This window comes from Lampetra planeri, chromosome 51 (genome assembly GCF_965212315.1).
Source record: "Lampetra planeri chromosome 51, kcLamPlan1.2.h2, whole genome shotgun sequence".
NCBI classification, from domain to species: Eukaryota; Metazoa; Chordata; class Hyperoartia; order Petromyzontiformes; family Petromyzontidae; genus Lampetra; species Lampetra planeri.
The window spans coordinates 587,912-614,800 of record NC_136157.1 but is presented as its reverse complement, the minus strand read 5'-3'; the positions used below and the strand labels follow the sequence as shown (position 1 = coordinate 614,800).

The following is a 26,889-nucleotide window of genomic DNA, read 5'->3' as shown; positions in this document are numbered from 1 at the left end:
CACGATCATGCCACACAACACCACACAGACCACAATCACTCCACACAACACCACACAGACCACGCTCACTCCACACTACACCACACAGACCACGATCACTCCACACTACACCACACAGACCACGGTCACTCCACACTATACCACACAGACCACGCTCACTCCACACTACACCACACAGACCACGATCACTCCACACTACACCACACAGACCACGATCACTCCACACTACACCACACAGACCACGATCACTCCACACTACACCACACAGACCACGATCACTCCACACTACACCACACAGACCACGATCACTCCACACGACACCACACCACACAGACCACGATCACTCCACACTACACCACACAGACCACGATCACTCCACACGACACGACACCACACAGACCACGATCATTCCACACAACACCACACAGACCACGATCACTCCACACCACACCACACAGACCACGGTCACTCCACACTATACCACACAGACCACGCTCACTCCACACTACACCACACAGACCACGATCACTCCACACTACACCACACAGACCACGATCACTCCGCACTACACCACACAGACCACGATCACTCCACACTACACCACACAGACCACGATCACTCCACACTACACCACACAGACCACGATCACTCCACACGACACCACACAGACCACGATCACTCCACACTACACCACACAGACCATGCTCATTCCACACTACACCACACAGACCACGATCACTCCACACGACACCACACAGACCATGCTCACTCCACACTACACCAAACAGACCACGCTCACTCCACACTACACCACACAGACCACGATTACTCCACACGACACCACACAGACCACAATCACTCCACACGACACCACACAGACCACGTTCACTCCACACTACACCACACAGACCACGATCACTCCACACTACACCACACAGACCACGCTCACTCCACACTACACCACACAGACCACGATCATTCCACACTACACAACACAGACCACGATCACTCCACACTACACCACACAGACCACGATCACTCCACACGACACCACACCACACAGACCACGATCACTCCACACTACACCACACAGACCATGATCACTCCACACGACACGACACCACACAGACCACGATCATTCCACACAACACCACACAGACCACGATCACTCCACACCACACCACACAGACCATGGTCACTCCACACTATACCACACAGACCACGCTCACTCCACACTACACCACACAGACCACGATCACTCCACACTACACCACACAGACCACGATCACTCCACACTACACCACACAGACCACAATCACTCCACACGACACCACACAGACCACGATCACTCCACACTACACCACACAGACCATGCTCATTCCACACTATACCACACAGACCACGATCACTCCACACGACACCACACAGACCATGCTCACTCCACACTACACCAAACAGACCACGCTCACTCCACACTACACCACACAGACCACGATTACTCCACACGACACCACACAGACCACAATCACTCCACACGACACCACACAGACCACGTTCACTCCACACTACACCACACAGACCACGATCACTCCACACTACACCACACAGACCACGCTCACTCCACACTACACCACACAGACCACGTTCACTCCACACTACACCCAGACCATGGCTCACGTGGGAGATTTTGTCGGCGAGTCCACTGGCGGGCGCCTGCGAGCGGTGGAGGAGGTGCTGGATGAGCAGCCGGCAGCTCTCGCTCTTCCCCGAGCCGCTCTCCCCACTACAACAAGCACAGAGGAGGTCCCCCACCCCTGGAGCCTTTAAACGGTCGGTGGAGGTGAGTGTGGAAACTACCCGGTCTGTCACCACGGTCGTGCCCTCTAATGGAACATCTGCGCCGATTAGAAACATTTAGGCTAGCCTGCCTACGTCCCATCCTGGGCTTAACCAGGCTGGATTGTGCGAGGAGCTCACAAATCCATGAAAAATCTGGACGCAGTCCCATCAGTGAGCTCCTCCAGCCGGCAAGGCTGCGTTGGCTGGGTCATGTAGCCCGCATGCGGGGGCTAAACGGGATTGAAACGGGCTGGACTGATGAGATACGGGAGAATGGGGAACTGAGTGGACTTGCCAATGACTGGTATCAGCAGTGTCAAGATCGCCCTTTATAGAGGAGGCTCATGAAGGACACTACTAGGCAGCTGGAGGCAGTCGCCCTCCAACAACAACAGAGGGCAGAGGAGTGACGCTCACGACAACGAGCAGTGCCGGGCAGATAAAAATACAGCAAGTTGGCACATTAGGGGGCACAGGTGGTGTATCTACCAGTCACCTGAGTCAGTCAACCCATGGCACCTGCTGGGTCTGTTCTATGACCTCCTGTCGGTGAGCCTTCAACACTTCACGTGGCCTCAAAGTGCACCTGGCTTGGCACAGGCGCCGTGGTGACATCACCATCACTTAGTGGCGAATAGCAGGTATTGGTGTGTGTGCGTGTGTGAGCATGTGTGTGCTTGTACACGTGTGTGTGCGTGTGTGTGCATGTGTACATTTGTACATGTGCACGTGTGTACATGTGTGTGCGTGTACACGTGTGTTTACGTGTGTGTGCATGTGTGTACATGTGTACGTGTGTGTACATGTGTGTTTACACCTGTGTGTGCATGCGTGGGCATGAGTGTGTATGCGAGTGCGTATATACTTGTTGTCTGCGTGCATGTGTGTGTGTGTATGTGTGTGCGTGTATATGTTTGGGGCCGTCCATTAATGACGTCACGCGATTTTGGACGATTTTTGACCCCCCCCCCCTCTCTCATCACACGGCGTCACAAAAAGTCAGACCCCCCCTTAAATTACGTCACAAAGCTCTGCCCCCCCCCCCCCCCAAAACATAAAACATGCTTCAAATCGCTTTAAACTATTGTCATTGTTGTGCGTATTTAATGTGGCGCTGCACTCTGATGTTGTAGGAGAAGACATTTATTAAAAAGTCTATTTAATTAAGTAGAACGTGTTGTCTATATTTATTTAAAGTTGCGCATTTTGATGCGACGTCACATTTCTCAACACCCCCCCCCCCCCTTGTCACACATCGTTACAAATGTCTGACCCCCCCCCCCTAGGTGCATGACATCATTTATGGACGGCCCCTTTATGTGCATACGTGCGTACGTGTGCGTGCATGTGTGTACATACTTGCTGTCTGCGTGCGTGTGTACGTGTGTGCGTGTATACGTGTTTATGTGCATACGTGCGTACGTGTGCGTGCATCAGCGAAGCGTGTATACATGTGCGCGAGCTAAGCGTGTGTGCGTGCGTGAAGCGTGTGTATGTGTGCGTGTGTGAAGCGTGTGTACGTGTGCGTGTGTGTGTGCATGCGTACGTGAGTGCGTGTGTACGTGCTTGTGTACGTGCGTGCGTGCTCACCTGAGCATGAAGCCCTGCGAGCGTCGCTCCCGGCGCAGGGCGTGGTATGCTCGCTCGGCGACAGCGAACACGTGCGGGGGCAGCGTCGCCCACAGCTTGCCAGAGTGGCTCAGGTAGAGCTGGGAGACCTGGTGGGCGCACGGACCGGGGGAGGGGCGCGGGGGAGGGGGGAGGAGAGGTGGGGAGGAGGGCATGGGGGGTTGGGGGCGAGACCCACGGGGGTGTGCAGGTGAAAAAAAATAAACGAAACTATTATAATTGTATTTTAACGACCTTTTGCCAGGATCAAAATGATGAAAAATAAAAAAAAGAGTTTGACCCTTTCTGGCAATTAATTCATCAGGCATCAAATCTGCATTAACCACACATACTTAGTACATATTTAGTATGTGTAGCTAATACAGACTTGATGGCTTGCAAAAGTTATCTTTTTATTGCCAGAAAGGGTAAAATATAATGTATTATTTGCAGGGGCGGTTTCTTCATTAGGGCGATTGGGCGACGCACCACCAAAGTGTGAAAGGGACTTTTTCAATCACATTCACAATCAACCATAGAGTTACGCTAGCCGTCACTGTGCCTCTGGATATAGTCCAATCAGCGTCATGTCACGTTCTGTAGAGTACCGCCTCTTTTTGGGCGATTTCACTCTGGCTGAGAATCGCCCAGAGTGTTCCCATAGACTTACATTCAAAGATGTTTTTTTTCGAACTGCAGGCACTGCAATGCATTCTCTATGGGTTCCGGGAGGGCTCGCACTAACGTGCTTACGTCATCATACGTATCCTTAACTTGTGCAGCGATTGGTGGGAACAAACATCACTGTCGGACAGAAGCCTTGTATGTCCAAAACTGTTACTTTTCAGGAAACGAAAGAAAACCTGTTTTTTCCCCAAAATAATTTCCAAGCTCTTTTAATGCTTATCATTGGTTAAATATTTGTAAAACACATTGACAGATGTAAAGGGTGACCAATAGCATTAATTTTTGAAAAAATATGGAGATATAAAATATGGATTCTGCCTGATACATTGTTGCTGTCGGGATGGAAACCTTGTATCTCCATATTTATATTATAATAAATAATTTATTTTATAACTAAAATAAATGTATTTATTTTTTCAGGTCTGCGACACAATCTTGGTCCACACCAAAGAAAGGTTCTCCTTTACCGACCACCTTGTAAGTGCCACGCTGCTACAAGGAGAGATGTTTCAACAGCATGGCCATACATTCCCTGTTGAGGCTCTGAACATCACTGTCAGGGCATACCCTATGTTAAATAAGGCGAAGCTTAAGACTGAACTGTTTCTCATTTATGAGAGTCCAAAATTCAAGGGCTGTTATGGTGCACTGGCGCTGTACCAGGTTTTGCTGAAGTACAACCTCCAGGATACTTTTTCAGAGACTGTTGCTCTGTTGAACATCCTCATAACCACTCCCATGACAACTGCTGAAGCTGAGAGGTGTTTCTCAACCTTAAAGAGAATCAAGACATTCCTGAGAAATGTAATTGGACAGGAACGTCTGAATGCACTGGCTATGCTTTCCATGGAGAGGGAGCTAGTCAGGAACATGCCTGCTTTCAATGAGAGAGTAATTGGTCACTTTGCTACTTTGAAAGAGAGAAGAGCAAAATTTCAGTATAAGTAAGCAGTGTATTAAGCGAGTAATGTGATGTAAGCAGTGTAATAATAGTGAGTATAGAAACAAACAAGTAGATGTATTGTAAGAGTCACTTTATTTTTCATTAATATTAAAGTAGTGAAGTTGCCTGTACATGCTTAAGCTGTTAATTTATCCATTGCATGGGTGGACCTTATCCTTATCAATCATCCAAACATTTGCCCCCCTTGAGAGATTTTGCAGGAGCCGGCACTGATTATTTGTCATAATTAAGAAGCGACCTGGCTATCACAAATTATAGCTCAACGAAGTGGCTTATCATCATCACGTGGAAACATATAGCAGCCAACCTGGAGACAAATCCGTGCGACCAAGGGGAGAGACACGCAAACTCAAAATATACAGCAGGAGTCAGGGTCGGGATCGAACCCACGACCTCCTGTACATCAGGCGAGGGAGTTAACATCTCATAACCACAGTGAAGGGGATTGGGGGGCAAGATGAGATATGGACTGGGAGTTGTGCGCTGTGGATGACGTTGATGGTGGTAGTGATGGTGGTGATTGGTGGTGATGGTGGTGATTGGTGGCGATGGTGGTGCTGGTAATGGTGGTGCTGGTGATAGTGCTGGTGAAAGTGGTGGTGATAGTGATGATGGCAAAGGTGGTGGTGATGGAGGTGGTGGTGATGGTGAAGGTGGTGGTGATGGTGGTGGTGATGGTGGTAGTGATGGTGATGGTGATAGTGATGGTGGTGGTGAAGGTGGTGGTGGTGATGGAGGTGGTGGTGATGGCAAAGGTGGTGGTGATGGTGAAGGTGGTGGTGATGGTGGTAGTGGTCGTGATGGTGATAGTGATGGTGGTGGTGGTGGTGGTGATGGAGGTCGTGGTGATGGTGAATGTGGTGGTGGCAGTAATGGAGGTGGTGGTGATGGTGATGGTGGCGGTAATGGAGGTGTCGTGATGGTGAAGGTGGAGGCACGCACCATCTTGGAGTAGATGGACATCTCCCGGAAGGGGTTGAGAACCAGCAGGATGTCTCCGATGTACGTCTGGGAACGGCGCAAAGCAACATTGTCAAGCAGGCACGGGGTCATCACGGGGGAGGTCACGGGGGAGGTCACGGGGGAGGTCATGGAGTCGTCACGGGGGAGGTCGTGGGGCCATCACAGGGGAGGTCGCGGGGTCGTCATGGGGGAGGTCATGGGGCCGTCACGGGGGAAGTCACGGGGTCATCATGGGGGAGGTCATGGGGTCATCACGGGGGAGGTCGCGGGGTCGTCACGGGGGAGGTCACGAGGTCGTCACAGGGGAAGTCATGGGGCCGTCATGGGGGAGGTCATGGGGCCGTCATAGGGGAGGTTACAGGTCATCACAGGGGAGGTCACGGGGTCATCACGGGGGAGGTCGCGGGGTCATCAAGGGAGAGGTCGCGGGGCCGTCACGGGAGAGGTCGCGGGGCCGGCATGGGAGAGGTCGCGGGGCCGGCATGGGAGAGGTCATGGGGTTGTCACATGGGAAGTCATAGGGCCGTCACAGGGGAGGTTTTGGGGTTGTCACGGGGGAGGTCGTGGGGTCGTCACGGGGGAGGTCAGCCTACTAACTAACAGCACTTACCCAAAGAGTCTTTTAAGGATATACAGGAGATATTTGTCATTGTACATGTGTGTGTGTGCGGGAGTGGTAGAGCAGTGGTTTGCGCACTCAGCTACCATCTCATCAACCCAGGCGAGGTTTCTGCTCATTGCGAGCATCGGTGGCAAATATCTGATCCGTTCCTGGGCCTCCCCTAGGTCGACTCAGCATTAATTGAGTACCGGAGGGAGTGGGTGACCAGCACCACGCCTGACTCAGCCTCTCACTGACACACATGTAGTGACATAGAATTGGTCACGTAGCAGCATAGAACTGGCTGCTGGAAGGGAAGGGGACCTGTAGCTTACAGCAGCCCTGACTGACAGCAGGCCACATGATAGAGCAGAGAGGGATCTAGGGGAAACGTCACGGAAGGGGCACGTCGAGAACCCGCGAGTAGGTTCCAGAAGGGGGCGTGGCCGGGGGCGGAGCCAGGCCACGCTGACTGGTATAAGAGGGGCCCCCAGGGAGGGGACCTCGGTGCTGTCGTTTGGAATGGGATCCCCGTCGTGCTGCTGGAGTCTTCACTGTCGTCCCCGTCTTCACCATCTTGGCGTTGCCAGTCAGGCAGTCTACCAGCTGTCCTGACTGGGAACCGTAGTTGCTAAGTGTTACTGTCAGGCCATGTTAATAAACAGAGTGCCTCCTACTCTTAGTGTCTCTGAGTCAGTCACTACACGCACACTAACACTCACCCGCTCACTTACACATTCACTCAATCTCCCACTCATACAATCACCCAGACACTCACACACTCTCTCCCCCGCTCTCCCTCTGGCTGCTGACTCACGTAGAGCTGCTGCCGCTGGAATCTCTTCTCCAGCTCGTATAGGAGGCTCCTCTCCGTGAGCTCCTCCAGCGTCGCCACGTCGTCGCTGGGGGACGGGGGCGTCAGACGTACCTACACACACACGCACATCACACACGCATCTGTCACACACGCGTCACACATGCGTAACATACACACGTCGGTCACACAATCGCGTCGGTCACATACGCGTCACACACATACCACACACGCATCATGCACGCGTTGGTCACACACACGTGACACTCACACGACACACACATGTCACACACACGTCAATCATACACCGGTCACACACGCGTCAGTCACAAACGCGTTACACACGTGTCACACACCTGTCACACACACGTCGGTCACACAGGCATCGGCCACATGCGCCGGTCACACACGTGGCCCACACGTGTAAGTCACACGTGTTGCAAACATGTCACACGCATGTCACAAACGTGCATCATGCGAGAAATCGATTTCCCCCCCCACCACCCCCCTGCCCCCCACTGGCTGCCCCCTAACTGAACTCGAGGGGGCAGCTGCACGAAGCCCCCCCACCCCACCCCCACCCTCCAGGTTTGTGTCCCCGCAGCACGCGGGGCCTGCCAGGTTTCCCTCCTCCCATCCTCCACGCCCGTCACCGCTAAAGAGCGCCCCCTCATTCCTGGCCCTGCTGCTGCTGCTGCGGGATCAGCTGATTGGCTATCACAGTTTCATCTACAGCTGGGATGCTGAGTCACGCCCCCCCCCCCCACACACAGAGAGCTGTGTCTATGTTGTGTGTCTCTCTCTGCTTGTGTGTCTGTCTGTGTGTCTCCGTGTCTGTGTTTTGTCTCTCTCTCAAATGTAGTTCTACCTGATAACGGCTGCTTGTGTTGCAATCGAAACGGTGTATTCTATTATTTAATGTATTTTCTTTCTACGTGACTTTACTGAAAGAACCAAAGAGTAAAAAATAAACAATTTATATTTTACAAGTTCAGGTCCACTGAGCTATAGAGCTCAACGAAGTGGCTCATCATCATCATTGAAAGCAGCCAAATACTCTAAACGCGTGACGTTGATGTGGAGGGAAAACCGGGAGAACCCGGAGACAAATCCACGAGACCACAGGGAGAGAGACACACGCATACTCCAAATATACAGCAGGAGTCAGGGTCGGGATCGAGCCCACGACCTCCTGTATACCAGGCGAAGGAGTTAACATCTCGCTTGGGGAGCTTGCCTGTCTCAGGGTGAAGTTTCCGTTGCAGGTGGCCGCCTCTCCGCCCTCTCCGGCCTCCTCCGGCGCCGTCGTCGCGGCCGTCACCACCGTCGCCGGCTCGGAGCGCCCTGGGCCCTCACCGAACATGGCCCGGCGCTCCCTCCAGGCATCACGCCGGCTCGGGGAGGGCCCCCACGGGTCCCTGCGAGGCACGGGGAGCACCGGAGCAGTGAGCACCGGCACGACAAGCTCTCACTCAAATATTACAGGCGACCACATGTGATGATTCAGGCAATATATCTTCTTCAGGGTGAAGAGAAATATGAGCGCAGGACATGGCCGGGGCCTGTAGCACAGCATGCGAACCACTATGCCACTGCTCCCCACAGACACACACATATATACACACACACACAGACACACACAGATACACACACACATAGACCCACAAAGACAAAGATCCCCCGTGTAGCCTTAACAGACTGTCGTGGCAAGTGCTGTTAGCGAGTAGCACCTATAATGGCCGGAACGGTACACGAGGGGGTCGGTGGCCAGCACCACGCCCCGCCACCTTTGTCTCCCCAGTGGCGATGTTTACACACCATACCAGGTACTCACTGGGGAGACAAAGGCGGTCGGGCGTGGTATTGGCAACCCACCCCCTCGTGTACCATGTCGGCCTTCATGGGTGCTCGCTAACAGCACTTCCCCCAACAGTCTGTTAAGGCTATACAGGGGATCTTTGTCTTTGTTCGTGTGTCTGCTTGGCTGGATGAAGGGTGCTACACGGCATGGTACAGGGTAGAGAAGAGATGGAACTGATGCGGTACAGGACGATGTGGAGCTGAGTGGACTTGTCCATGACTCCTACGGGCAGTGTGAAGATCGGCCTGTGTGTAGGGGATTCAATAACAGTGGAGGGCAGAGGAGCGACGCTCCCAACAATGAGCAGAGCACCAGGCAATAAATCTCAGCAAGTTGGCACAGTGGGGGGAAATATTTGGTGCATCTTCCAGTGGTCTCAGTCAACCCCTGGCACCTGTATATGTCCCATGACCTCCTGCCAGCGAGCCTTCGACACTTCACGTGGCCTCAAGGTGCACCTAGCCTGACACAAGTGACGTGGTGATGTCACCATCACTTAGTGGCATATGGCGACTGTTGTTGTTGCAGAGCGAGCAGCGGTGACTGATGCGTGAGCGAGTGGACGGTTGGGTGCACGTTGGCCGGATGTGTTGTAACCAGCAGTGGTGGTAGAACACGGTACAGACGAGACTAAATAGCAGTTGTGGTTGCGCATGACCGTGGTTGCGGTTGTCGGGTCCGTGGCCGTGATGGCTCTTACCGGCGCTTCGCTGGCACAAAGTCGTCGTGTAGGATCTCTTCGTACGCCCCCTCCTGCTCCCCCCCCTCCTGCTCCTCCTCCCCCACCCCTGTGCCACCCACCGCGGCCCCCTGTGGCCGCCCCCCCCTCTCCTGCCACTCCTCCTGGCCTTGCACCAGCATCTCACGGACGAAGTCCGACGACGCCACCTCTTGAAAGGGACACGGCGAACAAACGAACGAACAAACAACAACAGCCGTCAACCGTCGTCAACCGCTATTGACAGATCGCTTGCCCCGCAATGAGGGAGGGCGGCTCCATTGACTCATTGACCCCTGGATTCACTAACCCCTGACTCACTGACCCCCGGACCCACTGACCCCTGACTCACTGCCCCTGGACCCACTGACCCCTGACTCAAGGACTCCTGGACCCACTGAACCCTGGCTCACTGACCGGCTGGCTGATTTTGGTTGCAGTTGAGAGCTGTGGGGTCGGCTCCGTGCCTCAGCAGTAACCGCACCACCCTGGCCTACACAGATACACACACGCAGATGCACACGAAGATACACACACACATACAGATACACACACAGATACACACACAAATACACAAATACACAGATACAAACACACACAGATACAGAAAAGACAAAGATCCCCCATATAGCCTGTAACAGACTGTAGGGGCAAGTGCTGTTAGCGATCACCTATGAAGGCCGGCAGGGCACACGAGGGGTTAGGTGGCCAACACCACGCAAGGCTGTCTTTGTCTCCCTTTTTGCGATCTTTACACATCGCACCAGGTACTCATTTGAGGCTGAGTCAACCTAGCGGAGGTACAGGACCGGTTCAGATAATCGTCACTGGTGTTGGCCGTGAGCGGAAATCGAACCCGGGATGCCAGGTTCATAGCACAGCGTGTTAACCGCTACTCACACACTAATACACAAACACACAGATACACAACAACAACCGACATTCACCACTAAGTGGCAGTGACATCACCACGGCGCTTGTGCCAGGCTATGTGCACGTTGAGGCCAAGTGAAGTGTCGAACGCCCCCTAGCAGTAGGTCACGGGGCAGACCCAGGTGCCACGGGTTGACTGAGATGACTGGCTGATGCAACACCTGTACCCCCTACTGTGCCAACTTGCTGTGCTTTATCCACCCGGCGCTCCGCTCGTTGTTGTGAGCGTCGCTCCTCCGCTCTCCATTGTTGTTGGAGGGCGAATGCCTCCAACTGCCCAGTAGCTTCCTTCACGAGCTTCCTCCACAGAGGCCAATCTTGACACCGCTGGTACCAGTCATCGGCAAGTCCACTCATCTCCACATCCTCCTGTACCACATCACTCCAATTCTTCTCTAGCCTGTGCCGTGCCTGTTTAGCCCCCTCTATTCGGCCAAAAAAATGTGTTTAGGCATGCGGTGGCTGAGCATGCGGGCTACATGACCCAGCAAACATAGCCTTACCTGCCGGAATAGCTCACCGATGGGACTTTGTCCAGATCTCTCATGGATTTGTGAGCTCCTCACACAATATAGCCTGGTTAAACCCAGAATAGATCGTAGGCAGACCAGCCTAAATGTTTCTATCCGGCAAAGATGTTCCATTAGGGGGGTCCACGTTTCGCAAGCGTAGAGAAGGGAGGGCATGACTGTGGCCGAGAAGATCTGAAGCTTCGTGTGGAGCCAGAGACCAGGTAGCTTAGGCAACCGAAAAAAATATAATGCCGCTCGACTGATTCAGAGTGAGACCTCTGCTGTCAAACCGGAGCCACTCATGAGCAGACTGCCCAGGTATGGGAAGCTCTCCACTCTCTTCACAACTGCCCTATCACTAGTTGTGGGGGTGGAGTTTCTGATGGTATAAAATAGCCAGGCAGGTGCTTAGTTTTCGTGGGGCAGATGGTAAGGCCCCTCCTCTTAGTGGCATGCTCCAGGTTCAGCAGCAGCACCTCCAACTCCTCCTCTGAATGAGCAGCAATTACCATTTCATCGGCATACGTAACATGGTTGAGCAATAGGGAGCCATCCCTTGACCACACCCATTGATCAACCCCCCACTGTATCTGTACCAGATGGAAATTCCTCCGTTACAGCCATTGAAGGCTTCACGAATTACATGGTCGAAATAGATGTTAAATAATGTGGGAGCGAGAGGACATACCTGTCGCACCCCAAGGTGAACAGGGAATGGCTCTGACTCAAGCCAACGTAGTTTTATCCGGGCCTGCTCACCATCATAAAAGTCCTTAATGATCGTGAGCAGAGAGTCAGGGACTCCAAAAGCACGAAGAACAATCCAGAGTCCAGGACTACTGATGGTATCATAGGCTTTGACCAGGTCAATAAAGTAGAGATTTAGGTCTTGTTGGAATTCCCTACACCTCTGCTGTAACAGATGGACAGAACATATGGCATCTGTGCAGGACCACCCTTTCCTGAAACCACATTGGGGCTCCGCAAACCTCTCCTCAGCGTGCCTGGCAAGGCGATGTTGAATAATCCTTGCCAGGACCTTTCCCGGCACACTGAGGAGTGAGATGCCCCTGTAGTTGTTACAATCTTTGTGGTCTATCCTTCTTAAAGAGGGGGACCACCAGGGCATCCTTCCAATCCTGCGGAACCCATCCAGTGGTTCAGACTGTTATTATGATGTCATGTAGGGCAGTCTGTTCACAAACGCCACCCTCCCTCAGCATTTCGCTTGGGAGGTCGTCTCTGCCCGGCACTTATCCTGGTCTCAGACTTCGGATCACCCCTTGCACTTCCTCCACAGACAGCACCTCAGCCAACCATTCAGAAGGGGTGGCTACTTCTGCCAATATTTCAGGCACTGCAGCCCTAGCAGGGTCGTCCCCACCTTGCCCAATGATGTTGTCTGGCCTGAGGGAATTCCCCTCCCCCAACACCTCACAAAATGCCCTGCAAACCTGTCCCTGGGGTTCAGTAACAGGATAGATACACACATGAAGATACACACACACAGAGATTCAAACAAAGACAAATAACAAATATCCCCCGTATAGCCTTAACAGACTGTAGGGGCAAAGTACTGTTAGCGAGCACCTATCATATAGAAAGATACACACATGCATGCATATAGATTACACATACATAGAGATACACAAACATATAGATATACACACACATAGAGCTACACACACACATGGACACACACAGAGATACACACACACACACACAGAGAAACACACACAGATAGAGATACACACACATGGACATACACACAGAGGTACACAACGAGACAGACAGACAGAGAGACAGAGACACGAGGACACAGGGACACAGAGAGACATGGAGACAGACATACAGGGAGAGAAGGACACAGGGAGACAGTGAGACAAGGACACAGACAGGCAGGGAGGCAGGGAGACAGGGACACAGAGAGACAGAGACAGGGACACAGAGGGTCAGACAGGCCGGGAGACAGATAGAGAGGAAGCCAGGGAAACAGTCAGCCAGGAATACAGGAAGACAAGTACACAGACAGACAGAGAGACATGAAGACAAGGACACAGAGACAAGAACACAGAGGGACAGAGACAAGGACACAGAGGGACAGACAGGCCGCGAGACAGCGAGAGAGGAAGCCAGGGAAACAGTGAGCCAGGAAGACAGGAAGACAGGTACACAGACAGACAGAGAGCCAGGGGGTGTGACCTCTCACCTGTCCGTATTTGGCTGCTAAGTGCAGGGGCCCCCAGGCAGTGCTGTCCGGGCAGTCCGGGTCAGCGCCGGCCTCCAGCAGCAGCCGCACCGCCGGCACACAGCCAAACACACAGGCGGTGTGCAGCTGTGGGTGTGGGTGGGGTGGTGTGGGTGGGTGGATGGATGGATGTGGGTAGACGAGCGCGTGAGTGAGTGTGCGCGTGGTTGTGTGGGTGAGCGGTTGTGTGGGTGGCGGGTGTGTGGTTGAGTGTGTGGGTGAGTGTGTGCATGGTTGTATGGGTGAGTCGGTGAGTGTGTGAGTGGTTGTGTGAGGTAAGTATGCGTGTGGGTGAGTGTGTGCGTGGTTGCGTGGGTGTGTGGATGAGTGGGTGTATGGATGAGTGGGCGAGTGGGCGAGTGGGTGTGTGGGTAAGAGTGTGTGCGGTTGTGTGTTTGAGTGCATGCGTGGTTGTGCGGGTGAGTGTGTGCGTGGTTGTGTGGGCAAGCGGGTGTGTGGGTGAATGGGTGTGTGGGTAAGTGGGTGTATGGGTGAGTGAGTGAGTGAGTGGGTGTATGGGTGAATGGGTGAGTGGGTGAGTGGGTGTATGGGTGAGTGGGTGTGTGGGTGAGTGTGTCCATGGTTGTATGGGTGAGTCGGTGGTTGTGTGAGTGGATGTGTGGGTGAGTGGGTGAGTGATGTGTGGGTGAGTGGGTGTTTGGGTGAGTGGGTGTGTGGGTGAGTGTGTCCATGGTTGTATGGGTGAGTCGGTGGGTGTGTGAGTGGGTGTGTGGGTGAGTGGGTGAATGGGTGTGTGGGTGAGTGGGTGTGTGGGTGAGTGTGTGTATGGGTAAATGGGTGTGTGGGTGAGTGTGTGCGTGGTTGTGTGGGCAAGCGGGTGTGTGGGTGAATGGGTGTGTGGGTGAGTGGGTGAGTGGGTGTATGGGTGAGTGTGCATGGTTGTATGGGTGAGTCGGTGAGTGTGTGAGTGGGTGTGTGGGTGAGTGATTGTGTGTGTGTGAGTGTGTGGTTGAGTGTGTGAGTGGGTGAGTGGGTGTGTGGGTGAGTGATTGTGTGTGTGTGAGTGTGTGGGTGAGTGTGTGAGTGTGTGAGTGTGTGAGTGGGTGTGTGGTTGAGTGATTGTGTGTGTGAGTGGGTGAGTGGGTGAGTGGGTGTGTGGGTGAGCGGGTGAGTGTGTGAGTGATTGTGTGGGTGAGTGTGCGAGTGATTGTGTGGGTGAATGGGTGTGTGGGTGTGTGGGTGAGTGGGTGTGTGGGTGAGTGGGTGTATGGGTGAATGGGTGTGTGGGTGAGTGTGTCATTGGTTGTATGGGTGAGTCGGTGGGTGTGTGAGTGGGTGTGTGGGTGAGTGGGTGAATGGGTGTGTGGGTGAGTGGGTGTGTGAGTGAGTGGGTGTATGGGTAAATGGGTGTGTGGGTGAGTATGTGCGTGGTTGTGTGGGCAAGCGGGTGTGTGGGTGAATGGGTGAGTGGGTGAGTGGGTGTATGGGTGAGTGTGCATGGTTGTATGGGTGAGTCGGTGAGTGTGTGAGTGGGTGTGTGGGTGAGTGATTGTGTGTGTGTGAGTGTGTGCGTGAGTGTGTGAGTGTGTGAGTGTGTGAGTGGGTGAGTGGGTGTGTGGTTGAGTGATTGTGTGTGTGAGTGGGTGAGTGGGTGAGTGTGAGTGGGTGAGTGGGTGTGTGGGTTAGTGATTGTGTGTGTGAGTGGGTGTTTGGGAGAGTGTGTATGTGGGTGAGTGGGTGAGTGGGTGTGTGGGTGAGTGTGTCCATGGTTGTATGGGTGAGTCGGTGGGTGTGTGAGTGGGTGTGTGGGTGAGTGGGTGAATGGGTGTGTGGGTGAGTGGGTGTGTGGGTGAGTGTGTGTGTGTATGGGTAAATGGGTGTGCGTGGTTGTGTGGGCAAGCGGGTGTGTGGGTGAATGGGTGTGTGGGTGAGTGGGTGTATGGGTGAGTGTGCATGGTTGTATGGGTGAGTCGGTGAGTGTGTGAGTGGGTGTGTGGGTGAGTGATTGTGTGTGTGTGTGTGGTTGAGTGATTGTGTGTGTGAGTGGGTGAGTGCGTGAGTGTGAGTGGGTGAGTGGGTGTGTGGGTTAGTGATTGTGTGTGTGAGTGGGTGTTTGGGAGAGTGTGTATGTGGGTGAGTGGGTGAGTGGGTGTGTGGGTGAGCGGGTGAGTGTATGAGTGATTGTGTGGGTGAGTGTGCGAGTGATTGTGTGGGTGAATGGGTGTGTGGGTGTGTGGGTGAGTGGGTGTGTGGGTGAGTGGGTGTATGCGTGAGTGGGTGAGTGGGTGTATGGGTGAATGGGTGTGTGGGTGAGTGTGTGCATGGTTGTGTGGGCAAGCGGGTGTGTGGGTGAATGGGTGTGTGGGTGAGTGGGTGAGTGGGTGTATGGGTGAGTGTGCATGGTTGTATGGGTGAGTGGGTGAGAGTGTGAGTGGGTGTGTGGGTGAGTGATTGTGTGTGTGTGTGAGTGTGTGGGTGAGTGTGTGAGTGGGTGAGTGGGTGTGTGGTTGAATGATTGTGTGTGTGAGTGGGTGAGTGGGTGAGTGGGTGAGTGGGTGTGTGGGTGAGTGATTGTGTGTGTGAGTGGGTGTGTGGGAGTGGGTGTGTGGGAGAGTGTGTATGTGGGTGAGTAGTTGAGTGGGTGTGTGGGTGAGCGGATGAGTGTGTGAGTGATTGTGTGGGTGAGTGTGTGAGTGATTGTGTGGGTGAATGGGTGTGTGGGTGTGTGGGTGAGTGGGTGTGTGGGTGAGTGGGTGTGTGGTTGAGTGGGTGAGTGGGTGTATGGGTGAATGGGTGTGTGGGTGAATGTGTGCATGGTTGTGTGGGCAAGCGGGAGTGTGGGTGAATGGGTGTGTGGGTGAGTGGGTGTATGGGTGAATGGGTGTGTGGGTGAGTGGGTGAGTGGGTGTATGGGTGTATGGGTGAGTGTGCATGGTTGTATGGGTGAGTCGGTGAGTGTGTGAGTGGGTGTGTGGGTGAGTGATTGTTTGTGTGTGAGTGTGTGGGTGAGTGTGTGAATGTGTAAGTGGGTGAGTGGGTGTGTGGGTGAGTGATTGTGTGCGTGAGTGGGTGAGTGTGTGAGTGGGTGAGTGGGTGTATGGGTGAGTGATTGTGTGTTTGAGTGGGTGTGTGGGAGAGTGTATATGTGGGTGAGTGGGTGTGTGGGTGTGTGGGTGAACGGGTGAGTGTGTGAGTGATTGTGTGGGTGTATGGGTGAATGGGTGTGTGGGTGAGTGTGTGCGTGGTTGTGTGGGCAAGCGGGTGTGTGGGTGAATGGGTGTGTGGGTGAGTGGGTGTATGGGTGAGTGTGCATGGTTGTATGGGTGAGTCGGTGAGAGTGTGAGTGGGTGTGTGGGTGAGTGATTGTGTGTGTGAGTGGGGTGTGTGGGAGAGTGTGTATGTGGGTGAGTGGGTGTGTGGGTGAGCGGGTGAGTGTGTGAGTGATTGTGTGGGTGAGTGTGTGAGTGATTGTGTGGGTGAATGGGTGTGTGGGTGAATGGGTGTGTGGGTGAGTGGGTGTGTGGGTGAGTGGGTGTGTGGGTGAGTGGGTGAGTGGGTGTATGGGTGAATGGGTGTGTGGGTGAGTGTGTGCATGGTTGTGTGGGCAAGCGGGAGTGTGGGTGAATGGGTGTGTGGGTGAGTGGGTGTATGGGTGAGTGGGTGTATGGGTGAATGGGTGTGTGGGTGAGTGTGTCCATGGTTGTATGGGTGAGTCGGTGGGTGTGTGAGTGGGTGTGTGGGTGAGTGGGTGAATGGGTGTGTGGGTGAGTGGGTGTGTGGGTGAGTGGGTTAGTGATTGTGTGTGTGAGTGGGTGTTTGGGAGAGTGTTTATGTGGGTGAGTGGGTGAGTGGGTGTGTGGGAGTGGGTGTGTGGGAGAGTGTGTATGTGGGTGAGTAGTTGAGTGGGTGTGTGGGTGAGCGGGTGAGTGTGTGAGTGATTGTGTGGGTGAGTGTGTGAGTGATTGTGTGGGTGAATGGGTGTGTGGGTGTGTGGGTGAGTGGGTGTGTGGGTGAGTGGGTGTGTGGTTGAGTGGGTGAGTGGGTGTATGGGTGAATGGGTGTGTGGGTGAATGTGTGCATGGTTGTGTGGGCAAGCGGGAGTGTGGGTGAATGGGTGTGTGGGTGAGTGGGTGTATGGGTGAATGGGTGTGTGGGTGTGTGGGTGAGTGGGTGAGTGGGTGTATGGGTGTATGGGTGAGTGTGCATGGTTGTATGGGTGAGTCGGTGAGTGTGTGAGTGGGTGTGTGGGTGAGTGATTGTTTGTGTGTGAGTGTGTGGGTAAGTGTGTGAGTGTGTAAGTGGGTGAGTGGGTGTGTGGGTGAGTGATTGTGTGCGTGAGTGGGTGAGTGTGTGAGTGGGTGAGTGGGTGTATGGGTGAGTGATTGTGTGTTTGAGTGGGTGTGTGGGAGAGTGTGTATGTGGGTGAGTGGGTGTGTGGGTGTGTGGGTGAACGGGTGAGTGTGTGAGTGATTGTGTGGGTGTATGGGTGAATGGGTGTGTGGGTGAGTGTGTGCGTGGTTGTGTGGGCAAGCGGGTGTGTGGGTGAATGGGTGTGTGGGTGAGTGGGTGTATGGGTGAGTGTGCATGGTTGTATGGGTGAGTCGGTGAGAGTGTGAGTGGGTGTGTGGGTGAGTGATTGTGTGTGTGAGTGGGGTGTGTGGGAGAGTGTGTATGTGGGTGAGTGGGCGAGTGGGTGTGTGGGTGAGCGGGTGAGTGTGTGAGTGATTGTGTGGGTGAGTGTGTGAGTGATTGTGTGGGTGAATGGGTGTGTGGGTGAATGGGTGTGTGGGTGAGTGGGTGTGTGGGTGAGTGGGTGTGTGGGTGAGTGGGTGAGTGGGTGTATGGGTGAATGGGTGTGTGGGTGAGTGTGTGCATGGTTGTGTGGGCAAGCGGGAGTGTGGGTGAATGGGTGTGTGGGTGAGTGGGTGTATGGGTGAGTGGGTGTATGGGTGAATGGGTGTGTGGGTGAGTGTGTCCATGGTTGTATGGGTGAGTCGGTGGGTGTGTGAGTGGGTGTGTGGGTGAGTGGGTGAATGGGTGTGTGGGTGAGTGGGTGTGTGGGTGAGTGGGTTAGTGATTGTGTGTGTGAGTGGGTGTTTGGGAGAGTGTGTATGTGGGTGAGTGGGTGAGTGGGTGAGTGGGTGAGCGGGTGAGTGTGTGAGTGATTGTGTGGGTGAGTGTGCGAGTGATTGTGTGGGTGAATGGGTGTGTGGGTGTGTGGGTGAGTGGGTGTGTGGGTGAGTGGGTGTGTGGTTGAGTGATTGTGTGTGTGAGTGGGTGAGTGTGAGTGGGTGAGTGGGTGTGTGGGTTAGTGAGTGTGTGTGTGAGTGGGTGTTTGGGAGAGTGTGTATGTGGGTGAGTGGGTGAGTGGGTGAGTGTGTGTATGGGTAAATGGGTGTGCGTGGTTGTGTGGGCAAGCGGGTGTGTGGGTGAATGGGTGTGTGGGTGAGTGGGTGAGTGGGTGTATGGGTGAGTGTGCATGGTTGTATGGGTGAGTCGGTGAGTGTGTGAGTGGGTGTGTGGGTGAGTGATTGTGTGTGTGTGAGTGTGTGGGTGAGTGTGTGAGTGTGTGAGTGTGTGAGTGGGTGTGTGGTTGAGTGATTGTGTGTGTGAGTGGGTGAGTGCGTGAGTGTGAGTGGGTGAGTGGGTGTGTGGGTTAGTGATTGTGTGTGTGAGTGGGTGTTTGGGAGAGTGTGTATGTGGGTGAGTGGGTGAGTGGGTGTGTGGGTGAGTGATTGTGTGTGTGAGTGGGTGTGTGGGTGTATGGGTGAGTGATTGTGTGTGTGAGTGGGTGTGTGGGAGAGTGTGTATGTGGGTGAGTAGTTGAGTGGGTGTGTGGGTGAGCGGGTGAGTGTGTGAGTGATTGTGTGGGTGAGTGTGTGAGTGATTGTGTGGGTGAATGGGTGTGTGGGTGTGTGGGTGAGTGGGTGTGTGGGTGAGTGGGTGTGTGGTTGAGTGGGTGAGTGGGTGTATGGGTGAATGGGTGTGTGGGTGAATGTGTGCATGGTTGTGTGGGCAAGCGGGAGTGTGGGTGAATGGGTGTGTGGGTGAGTGGGTGTATGGGTGAATGGGTGTGTGGGTGAGTGGGTGAGTGGGTGTATGGGTGTATGGGTGAGTGTGCATGGTTGTATGGGTGAGTCGGTGAGTGTGTGAGTGGGTGTGTGGGTGAGTGATTGTTTGTGTGTGAGTGTGTGGGTGAGTGTGTGAGTGTGTAAGTGGGTGAGTGGGTGTGTGGGTGAGTGATTGTGTGCGTAAGTGGGTGAGTGTGTGAGTGGGTGAGTGGGTGTATGGGTGAGTGATTGTGTGTTTGAGTGGGTGTGTGGGAGAGTGTGTATGTGGGTGAGTGGGTGTGTGGGTGTGTGGGTGAACGGGTGAGTGTGTGAGTGATTGTGTGGGTGTATGGGTGAATGGGTGTGTGGGTGAGTGTGTGCGTGGTTGTGTGGGCAAGCGGGTGTGTGGGTGAATGGGTGTGTGGGTGAGTGGGTGTATGGGTGAGTGTGCATGGATGTATGGGTGAGTCGGTGAGAGTGTGAGTGGGTGTGTGGGTGAGTGATTGTGTGTGTGAGTGGGGTGTGTGGGAGAGTGTGTATGTGGGTGAGTGGGTGAGTGGGTGTGTGGGTGAGCGGGTGAGTGTGTGAGTGATTGTGTGGGTGAGTGTGTGAGTGATTGTGTGGGTGAATGGGTGTGTGGGTGAATGGGTGTGTGGGTGAATGGGTGAGTGGGTGTGTGGGTGAGTGGGTGAGTGGGTGTATGGGTGAATGGGTGTATGGGTGAATGGGTGTATGGGTGAATGGGTGTGTGGGTGAGTGTGTGCATGGTTGTGTGGGCAAGCGGGAGTGTGGGTGAATGGGTGTGTGGGTGAGTGGGTGTATGGGTGAGTGGGTGTATGGGTGAATGGGTGTGTGGGTGAGTGTGTCCATGGTTGTATGGGTGAGTCGGTGGGTGTGTGAGTGGGTGTGTGGGTGAGTGGGTGAATGGGTGTGTGGGTGAGTGGGTGTGTGGGTGAGTGGGTGTATGGGTGAGTGGGTGTATGGGTGAATGGGTGTGTGGGTGAGTGTGTCCATGGTTGTATGGGTGAGTCGGTGGGTGTGTGAGTGGGTGTGTGGGTGAGTGGGTGAATGGGTGTGTGGGTGAGTGGGTGTGTGGGTGAGTGGGTTAGTGATTGTGTGTGTGAGTGGGTGTTTGGGAGAGTGTGCATGTGGGTGAGTGGGTGAGTGGGTGAATGGGTGAGCGGGTGAGTGTGTGAGTGATTGTGTGGGTGAGTGTGCGAGTGATTGTGTGGGTGAATGGGTGTGTGGGTGTGTGGGTGTGTGGGTGAGTGGGTGAGTGGGTGTATGCGTGAGTGGGTGAGTGGGTGTATGGGTGAATGGGTGTGTGGGTGAGTGTGTGTGTGGTTGTGTGGGCAAGCGGGTGTGTGGGTGAATGGGTGTGTGGGTGAGTGTGCATGGTTGTATGAGTGAGTCGGTGAGAGTGTGAGTGGGTGTGTGGGTGAGTGATTGTGTGTGTGTGAGTGTGTGGGTGAGTGTGTGAGTGTGTGAGTGTGTGAGTGGGTGAGTGGGTGTGTGGTTGAGTGATTGTGTGTGTGAGTGGGTGAGTGTGTGAGTGGGTGAGTGGGTGTGTGGGTGAGTGATTGTGTGTGTGAGTGGGTGTGTGGGAGAGTGTGTATGTGGGTGAGTGGTTGAGTGGGTGTGTGGGTGAGCGGGTGAGTGTGTGAGTGATTGTGTGGGTGAGTGTGTGAGTGATTGTGTGGGTGAATGGGTGTGTGGGTGAATGGGTGTGTGGGTGAGTGGGTGTGTGGGTGAGTGGGTGTGTGTGTGAGTGGGTGAGTGCGTGTATGGGTGAATGTGTGTGTGGGTGAGTGTGTGCATGGTTGTGTGGGCAAGCGGGAGTGTGGGTGAATGGGTGTGTGGGTGAGTGGGTGTATGGGTGAGTGGGTGTATGGGTGAATGGGTGTGTGGGTGAGTGTGTCCATGGTTGTATGGGTGAGTCGGTGGGTGTGTGAGTGGGTGTGTGGGTGAGTGGGTGAATGGGTGTGTGGGTGAGTGGGTGTGTGGGTGAGTGATTGTGTGTGTGTGTGTGGTTGAGTGATTGTGTGTGTGAGTGGGTGAGTGCGTGAGTGTGAGTGGGTGAGTGGGTGTGTGGGTTAGTGATTGTGTGTGTGAGTGGGTGTTTGGGAGAGTGTGTATGTGGGTGAGTGGGTGAGTGGGTGTGTGGATGAGCGGGTGAGTGTGTGAGTGATTGTGTGGGTGAGTGTGCGAGTGATTGTGTGGGTGAATGGGTGTGTGGGTGTGTGGGTGAGTGGGTGTGTGGGTGAGTGGGTGTATGCGTGAGTGGGTGAGTGGGTGTATGGGTGAATGGGTGTGTGGGTGAGTGTGTGCGTGGTTGTGTGGGCAAGCGGGTGTGTGGGTGAATGGGTGTGTGGGTGAGTGTGCATGGTTGTATGGGTGAGTCGGTGAGAGTGTGAGTGGGTGTGTGGGTGAGTGATTGTGTGTGTGTGAGTGTGTGGGTGAGTGTGTGAGTGTGTGAGTGTGTGAGTGGGTGAGTGGGTGTGTGGGTGAGTGATTGTGTGTGTGAGTGGGTGTGTGGGAGAGTGTGTATGTGGGTGAGTGGGTGTGTGGGTGAGCGGGTGAGTGTGTGAGTGATTGTGTGGGTGAGTGTGTGAGTGATTGTGTGGGTGTGTGGGTGTGTGGGTGAGTGGGTGTGTGGGTGAGTGGGTGTGTGGGTGAGTGGGTGAGTGGGTGTATGGGTGTGTGGGTGAATGTGTGCATGGTTGTGTGGGCAAGCGGGAGTGTGGGTGAATGGGTGTGTGGGTGAGTGGGTGTATGGGTGAATGGGTGTGTGGGTGAGTGGGTGAGTGGGTGTATGGGTGTATGGGTGAGTGTGCATGGTTGTATGGGTGAGTCGGTGAGTGTGTGAGTGGGTGTGTGGGTGAGTGATTGTTTGTGTGTGATTGTGTGGGTGAGTGTGTGAGTGTGTGAGTGGGTGAGTGGGTGTGTGGGTGAGTGATTGTGTGTGTGAGTGGGTGAGTGTGTGAGTGGGTGAGTGGGTGTATGGGTGAGTGATTGTGTGTGTGAGTGGGTGTGTGGGAGAGTGTGTATGTGGGTGAGTGGGTGTGTGGGTGTGTGGGTGAGCGGGTGAGTGTGTGAGTGATTGTGTGGGTGTATGGGTGAATGGGTGTGTGGGTGAGTTTGTGCGTGGTTGTGTGGGCAAGCGAGTGTGTGGGTGAATGGGTGTGTGGGTGAGTGGGTGAGTGGGTGTATGGGTTAATGTGCATGGTTGTATGGGTGAGTCGGTGAGTGTGTGAGTGGGTGTGTGGGTGAGTGATTGTGTGTGTGTGAGTGTGTGGGTGAGTGTGTGAGTGTGTGAGTGGGTGAATGGGTGTGTGGGTGTGTGGGTGAGTGGGTGTGTGGGTGAGTGGGTGTATGCGTGAGTGGGTGAGTGGGTGTATGGGTGAATGGGTGTGTGGGTGAGTGTGTGCGTGGTTGTGTGGGCAAGCAGGTGTGTGGGTGAATGGGTGTGTGGGTGAGTGGGTGAGGGGGTGTACGGGTGAGTGTGCATGGTTGTATGGGTGAGTCGGTGAGAGTGTGAGTGGGTGTGTGGGTGAGTGATTGTGTGTGTGTGAGTGTGTGGGTGAGTGTGTGAGTGTGTGAGTGTGTGAGTGGGTGTGTGGTTGAGTGATTGTGTGTGTGAGTGGGTGAGTGGGTGAGTGTGTGAGTGGGTGAGTGGGTGTGTGGGTGAGTGATTGTGTGTGTGAGTGGGTGTGTGGGAGAGTGTGTATGTGGGTGAGTGGGTGTGTGGGTGAGCGGGTGAGTGTGTGAGTGATTGTGTGGGTGAGTGTGTGTGTGATTGTGTGGGTGAATGGGTGTGTGGGTGAGTGGGTGTGTGGGTGAGTGGGTGTGTGGGTGAGTGGGTGAGTGGGTGAGTGGGTGTATGGGTGAGTGGGTGTGTGGGTGAGTGTGTGCATGGTTGTGTGGGCAAGCGGGAGTGTGGGTGAATGGGTGTGTGGGTGAGTGGGTGAGTGGGTGTATGGGTGTATGGGTGAGTGTGCATGGTTGTATGGGTGCATCGGTGAGTGTGTGAGTGGGTGTGTGGGTGAGTGATTGTTTGTGTGTGAGTGTGTGGGTGAGTGGGTGAGTGTGTGAGTGGGTGAGTGGGTGTGTGGGTGAGTGATTGTGTGTGTGAGTGGGTGAGTGTGTGAGTGGGTGACTGGGTGTGTGGGTGAGTGATTGTGTGTGTGAGTGGGTGAGTGGGTGTGTGGGAGAGTGTGTGAGTGATTGTGTGGGTGAGCGGGTGTGTGGGTGGGTGGATGAGCGGGTGAGTGAACACCATCAGACAGCAACCGGCACAAAATTACCACAACCTCCACCACCACCACTCCCACCACGCACCATCACCACCACCCCTCCACCTCCACAGCCTCGACAGCACTTTCCCCAGGATCACATGTGGGCTACCCGGGGCACCTTAGTCCGCGCATGTGCTCACCGCGGTGACCCCGCGCTCGTCCTGCTGGTCCACCCTGTGTGCGCCCTCTGACATGAGGAGCCGCGCGCCCACCAGGGTGGCAGCGTCACGGCGCCCACGAGCCTCCTCCAGCGCCAACTCTGCCAGCCCTGAGAGGGGGGGCAAGGGGGCGGAGGGGGAGGGGGGTAGAGGGGTGGGGGTAGGCGGGCGGGTGCACCACCATTCTGTGTTCAAATAAATGAATGGCAACCACCATGCCAGCACCACCTCCTCCTCACCCCTCATCCTCCTCAGTCTCTGACACCGCACATTCAGATTCTCATCACGGCCACGGCTCACAGGAGCCGAGCCCTCACCGTTCGCCCGGGCGGGGGCTTGGGGGGGCGGGGTGGGGTGGGGGCAGAGGGGGAGGCTGGGGGGGTCAGGCCGGGTGCTGTCTCTGCTCGCCTCCCACACCTCTCTCATCTCGACATCGCCCCGCGTGCCCACCCCACACCCCCACCCCATATGCCCACCCCACACCCTCACCCCACACCCCCACCCCACACCCCCACCGCACCCCACACCCCCACCGCACCCCACACCCCCACCCCACCCCAAACCCCCACCCCCACACCCCCACCCCTCCCCACACCCCCACCCCACCACGCCCCAACAATGCCCAGCGGCCAGCGACAAACGGCACTCTCGTCCAGGTTGTAATGGGATGGGAGAGTTGTGTGGGTCTCTGTCGCTCGTCGTTGTCACAGCATTAAGGAGGGCAACGACGGTGGGAAGAGAGAAGAGGGAATGCCACGGTGGGAGTGATGTGAGAGAATAAGCAGAAAGGTAAATGTAGGGTGAGTGTGTGGGTGAGTGGGTGAGTGTGTGGGTGAGTGGGTGAGTGGGTGATGGTGTTGGTGAATGGTTGAGTGTGTGGGTGAAGGTGTTGGTGAGTGGGTGAGGGTGTGGGCGAGTGTGTCGGTGAGTGAGTGTGTGGATGAGTGCATGGATGAGTGCGTGAATGAGTGTGTGGGTGAGTGAGTGGGTGAGTGAGTGGGTGAGTGAGTGGGTGAGTGAGTGTGTGGGTGAGTGTGTGAGTGAGTGTGTAAGCGAGTGTGTGGGTGAGTGGGTGAGCGAGTGAGTGGGTGGGTGAGTGATTGAGTGGGTGAATGAGTGTGTGGGTGAGTGTGTGGGTGAGTGTGTGAATGAGTGTGTGGATGAGTGAGTGTGTAAGCGAGTGTTTAGGTGAGTGGGTGAATGAGTGGGAGGGTGTGGGTGGGAAGGTGGGGCGAGGGGGTGGAGGGGAGGGGCACCCCCACCACTGTGGCTCTGCCACGCTCGCACGATGGTGTCGCTCTCGGAGCCACGTGGAGTGTGGTCGCACGCCAGTCGCCCGTCGCAGTCGGTGGCCAGGAGGTCCGCCCCAGCCTGCACACCACGAGCAGCACCAGCACCGGCAGCAGCCCGAGAATGAGCAGTAGCATTATGAACATCATCATCAGCTACAGTATCAGCATCGTCATCCTTGTGGTTGTTGTGGTGATCATTATCATCACCATCATCGTCACCATCATCACCACCATCATCGCCACCATAATCATCGTCATCATCATCGTCATCATCGTCATCTATTGTCATCATCTCCAGTTTCATCGTCATCTTCATCGTCATCTTCATCGTCATCATCATCACCATTACGACTGTAACCACCATTACCAAAGTCAGTAAGCATCAGTGACCGTTGTGGTCGTCATCGTGGTCAAGGGGTCAGGGTCTAGGGGTCGTGGTCTAGGGGTCATGGTCTAGGGGTCGTGGTCTAGGGGTCATGGTCAAGGGGTCATCGCCATAGCCACGGGGTCAGGGTCACCGCCGTGGTCCCGCCGTCGGCTCGTACGTGCAGGAGGAGGCCGACGAGGTGGGGCTGGTCCCCGGCGCCAGCCGCGTGGAGCGGCGTCCACGCGTCGCCGTCGCGCTCCTCCACGCGCGCCCCCCTCCCCAGCAGCGCCAGCGCCGCCACCTCGTTCCCGTGGCGCGCCGCCTGTGCACCGCAGAGACCAAGATCCCCACGCCGTGCAGCTAACCAGACTGCCGGGGCGAGCGCCGTGAGTAGCGGGTAGCATAGCCTGTGAAAGCCGGCACTGTGCTGTGCGAAGGGGTGGCCGGCGCCACGCCCGGCCGCCTTTGTCTCCCGAGCGGTCACAACAATAACGACGACCGCCATTCGCCACTAAGTGTCGGTGACATAACCACGACGCCGGTGCCAGGCTAGGTGCGTTATGAGGCCACGTGGAGGGTGGAATGCCCGCTGGTAGGAGGTCATGGGACACACCTACACATACAACAGACGAAGATCCCCTGCCGTGTAGCCTTTAACATACTGTTGGGGCAAGTGCTGTTAGCGAGCGGTGCCTATGGAGGCTGGCATGGTGACACACGAAGTGGATGGGAGGCCAGCACCACGTGCTTTGTCTCCCTAGTGGCGATGTTTACACACCGCAACCAGGTACTCGTTTGAGGCTGAGTCGACCTAGGTGAGGCCCGGGACCGGTTAAGAAAATCGTTACCGGCTTTGGCAATGAGTAGGAATCGAATTCGGGTGGCTGGATTCGTAGCGCTGTTACACGATCACTCCCCAGCACCACCGATACCAGCAGCGTCACCTCTGTGTTGTTAGTTCCACTTAGTAGGAAAGCTGCTGCTGCTGCCTGCTGCTGTTGTTGTTGTCGGAACTCGC

The 26,889-nt window shown here is 55.0% G+C and overlaps 1 protein-coding gene across 1 annotated transcript in view; it reads right to left on the bottom strand.

Moving 5' to 3' along the window:
• Positions 1-26,889, bottom strand: part of LOC144734441 (unconventional myosin-XVI-like) — a 135,658-nt gene that overhangs the window by 86,026 nt on the left and 22,743 nt on the right. Inside the window, exons 4-14 of the mRNA XM_078616630.1 lie at positions 26,050-26,193; positions 25,475-25,583; positions 24,195-24,322; positions 13,710-13,835; positions 10,473-10,548; positions 10,038-10,227; positions 8,714-8,894; positions 7,480-7,590; positions 6,041-6,106; positions 3,430-3,557; positions 1,678-1,783 (exon numbers count right to left, since the gene is read on the bottom strand). Coding sequence (XP_078472756.1) covers positions 1,678-1,783; positions 3,430-3,557; positions 6,041-6,106; positions 7,480-7,590; positions 8,714-8,894; positions 10,038-10,227; positions 10,473-10,548; positions 13,710-13,835; positions 24,195-24,322; positions 25,475-25,583; positions 26,050-26,193 — 1,365 coding nt within the window. The remainder of the gene's footprint in view (positions 1-1,677; positions 1,784-3,429; positions 3,558-6,040; positions 6,107-7,479; positions 7,591-8,713; positions 8,895-10,037; positions 10,228-10,472; positions 10,549-13,709; positions 13,836-24,194; positions 24,323-25,474; positions 25,584-26,049; positions 26,194-26,889) is intronic.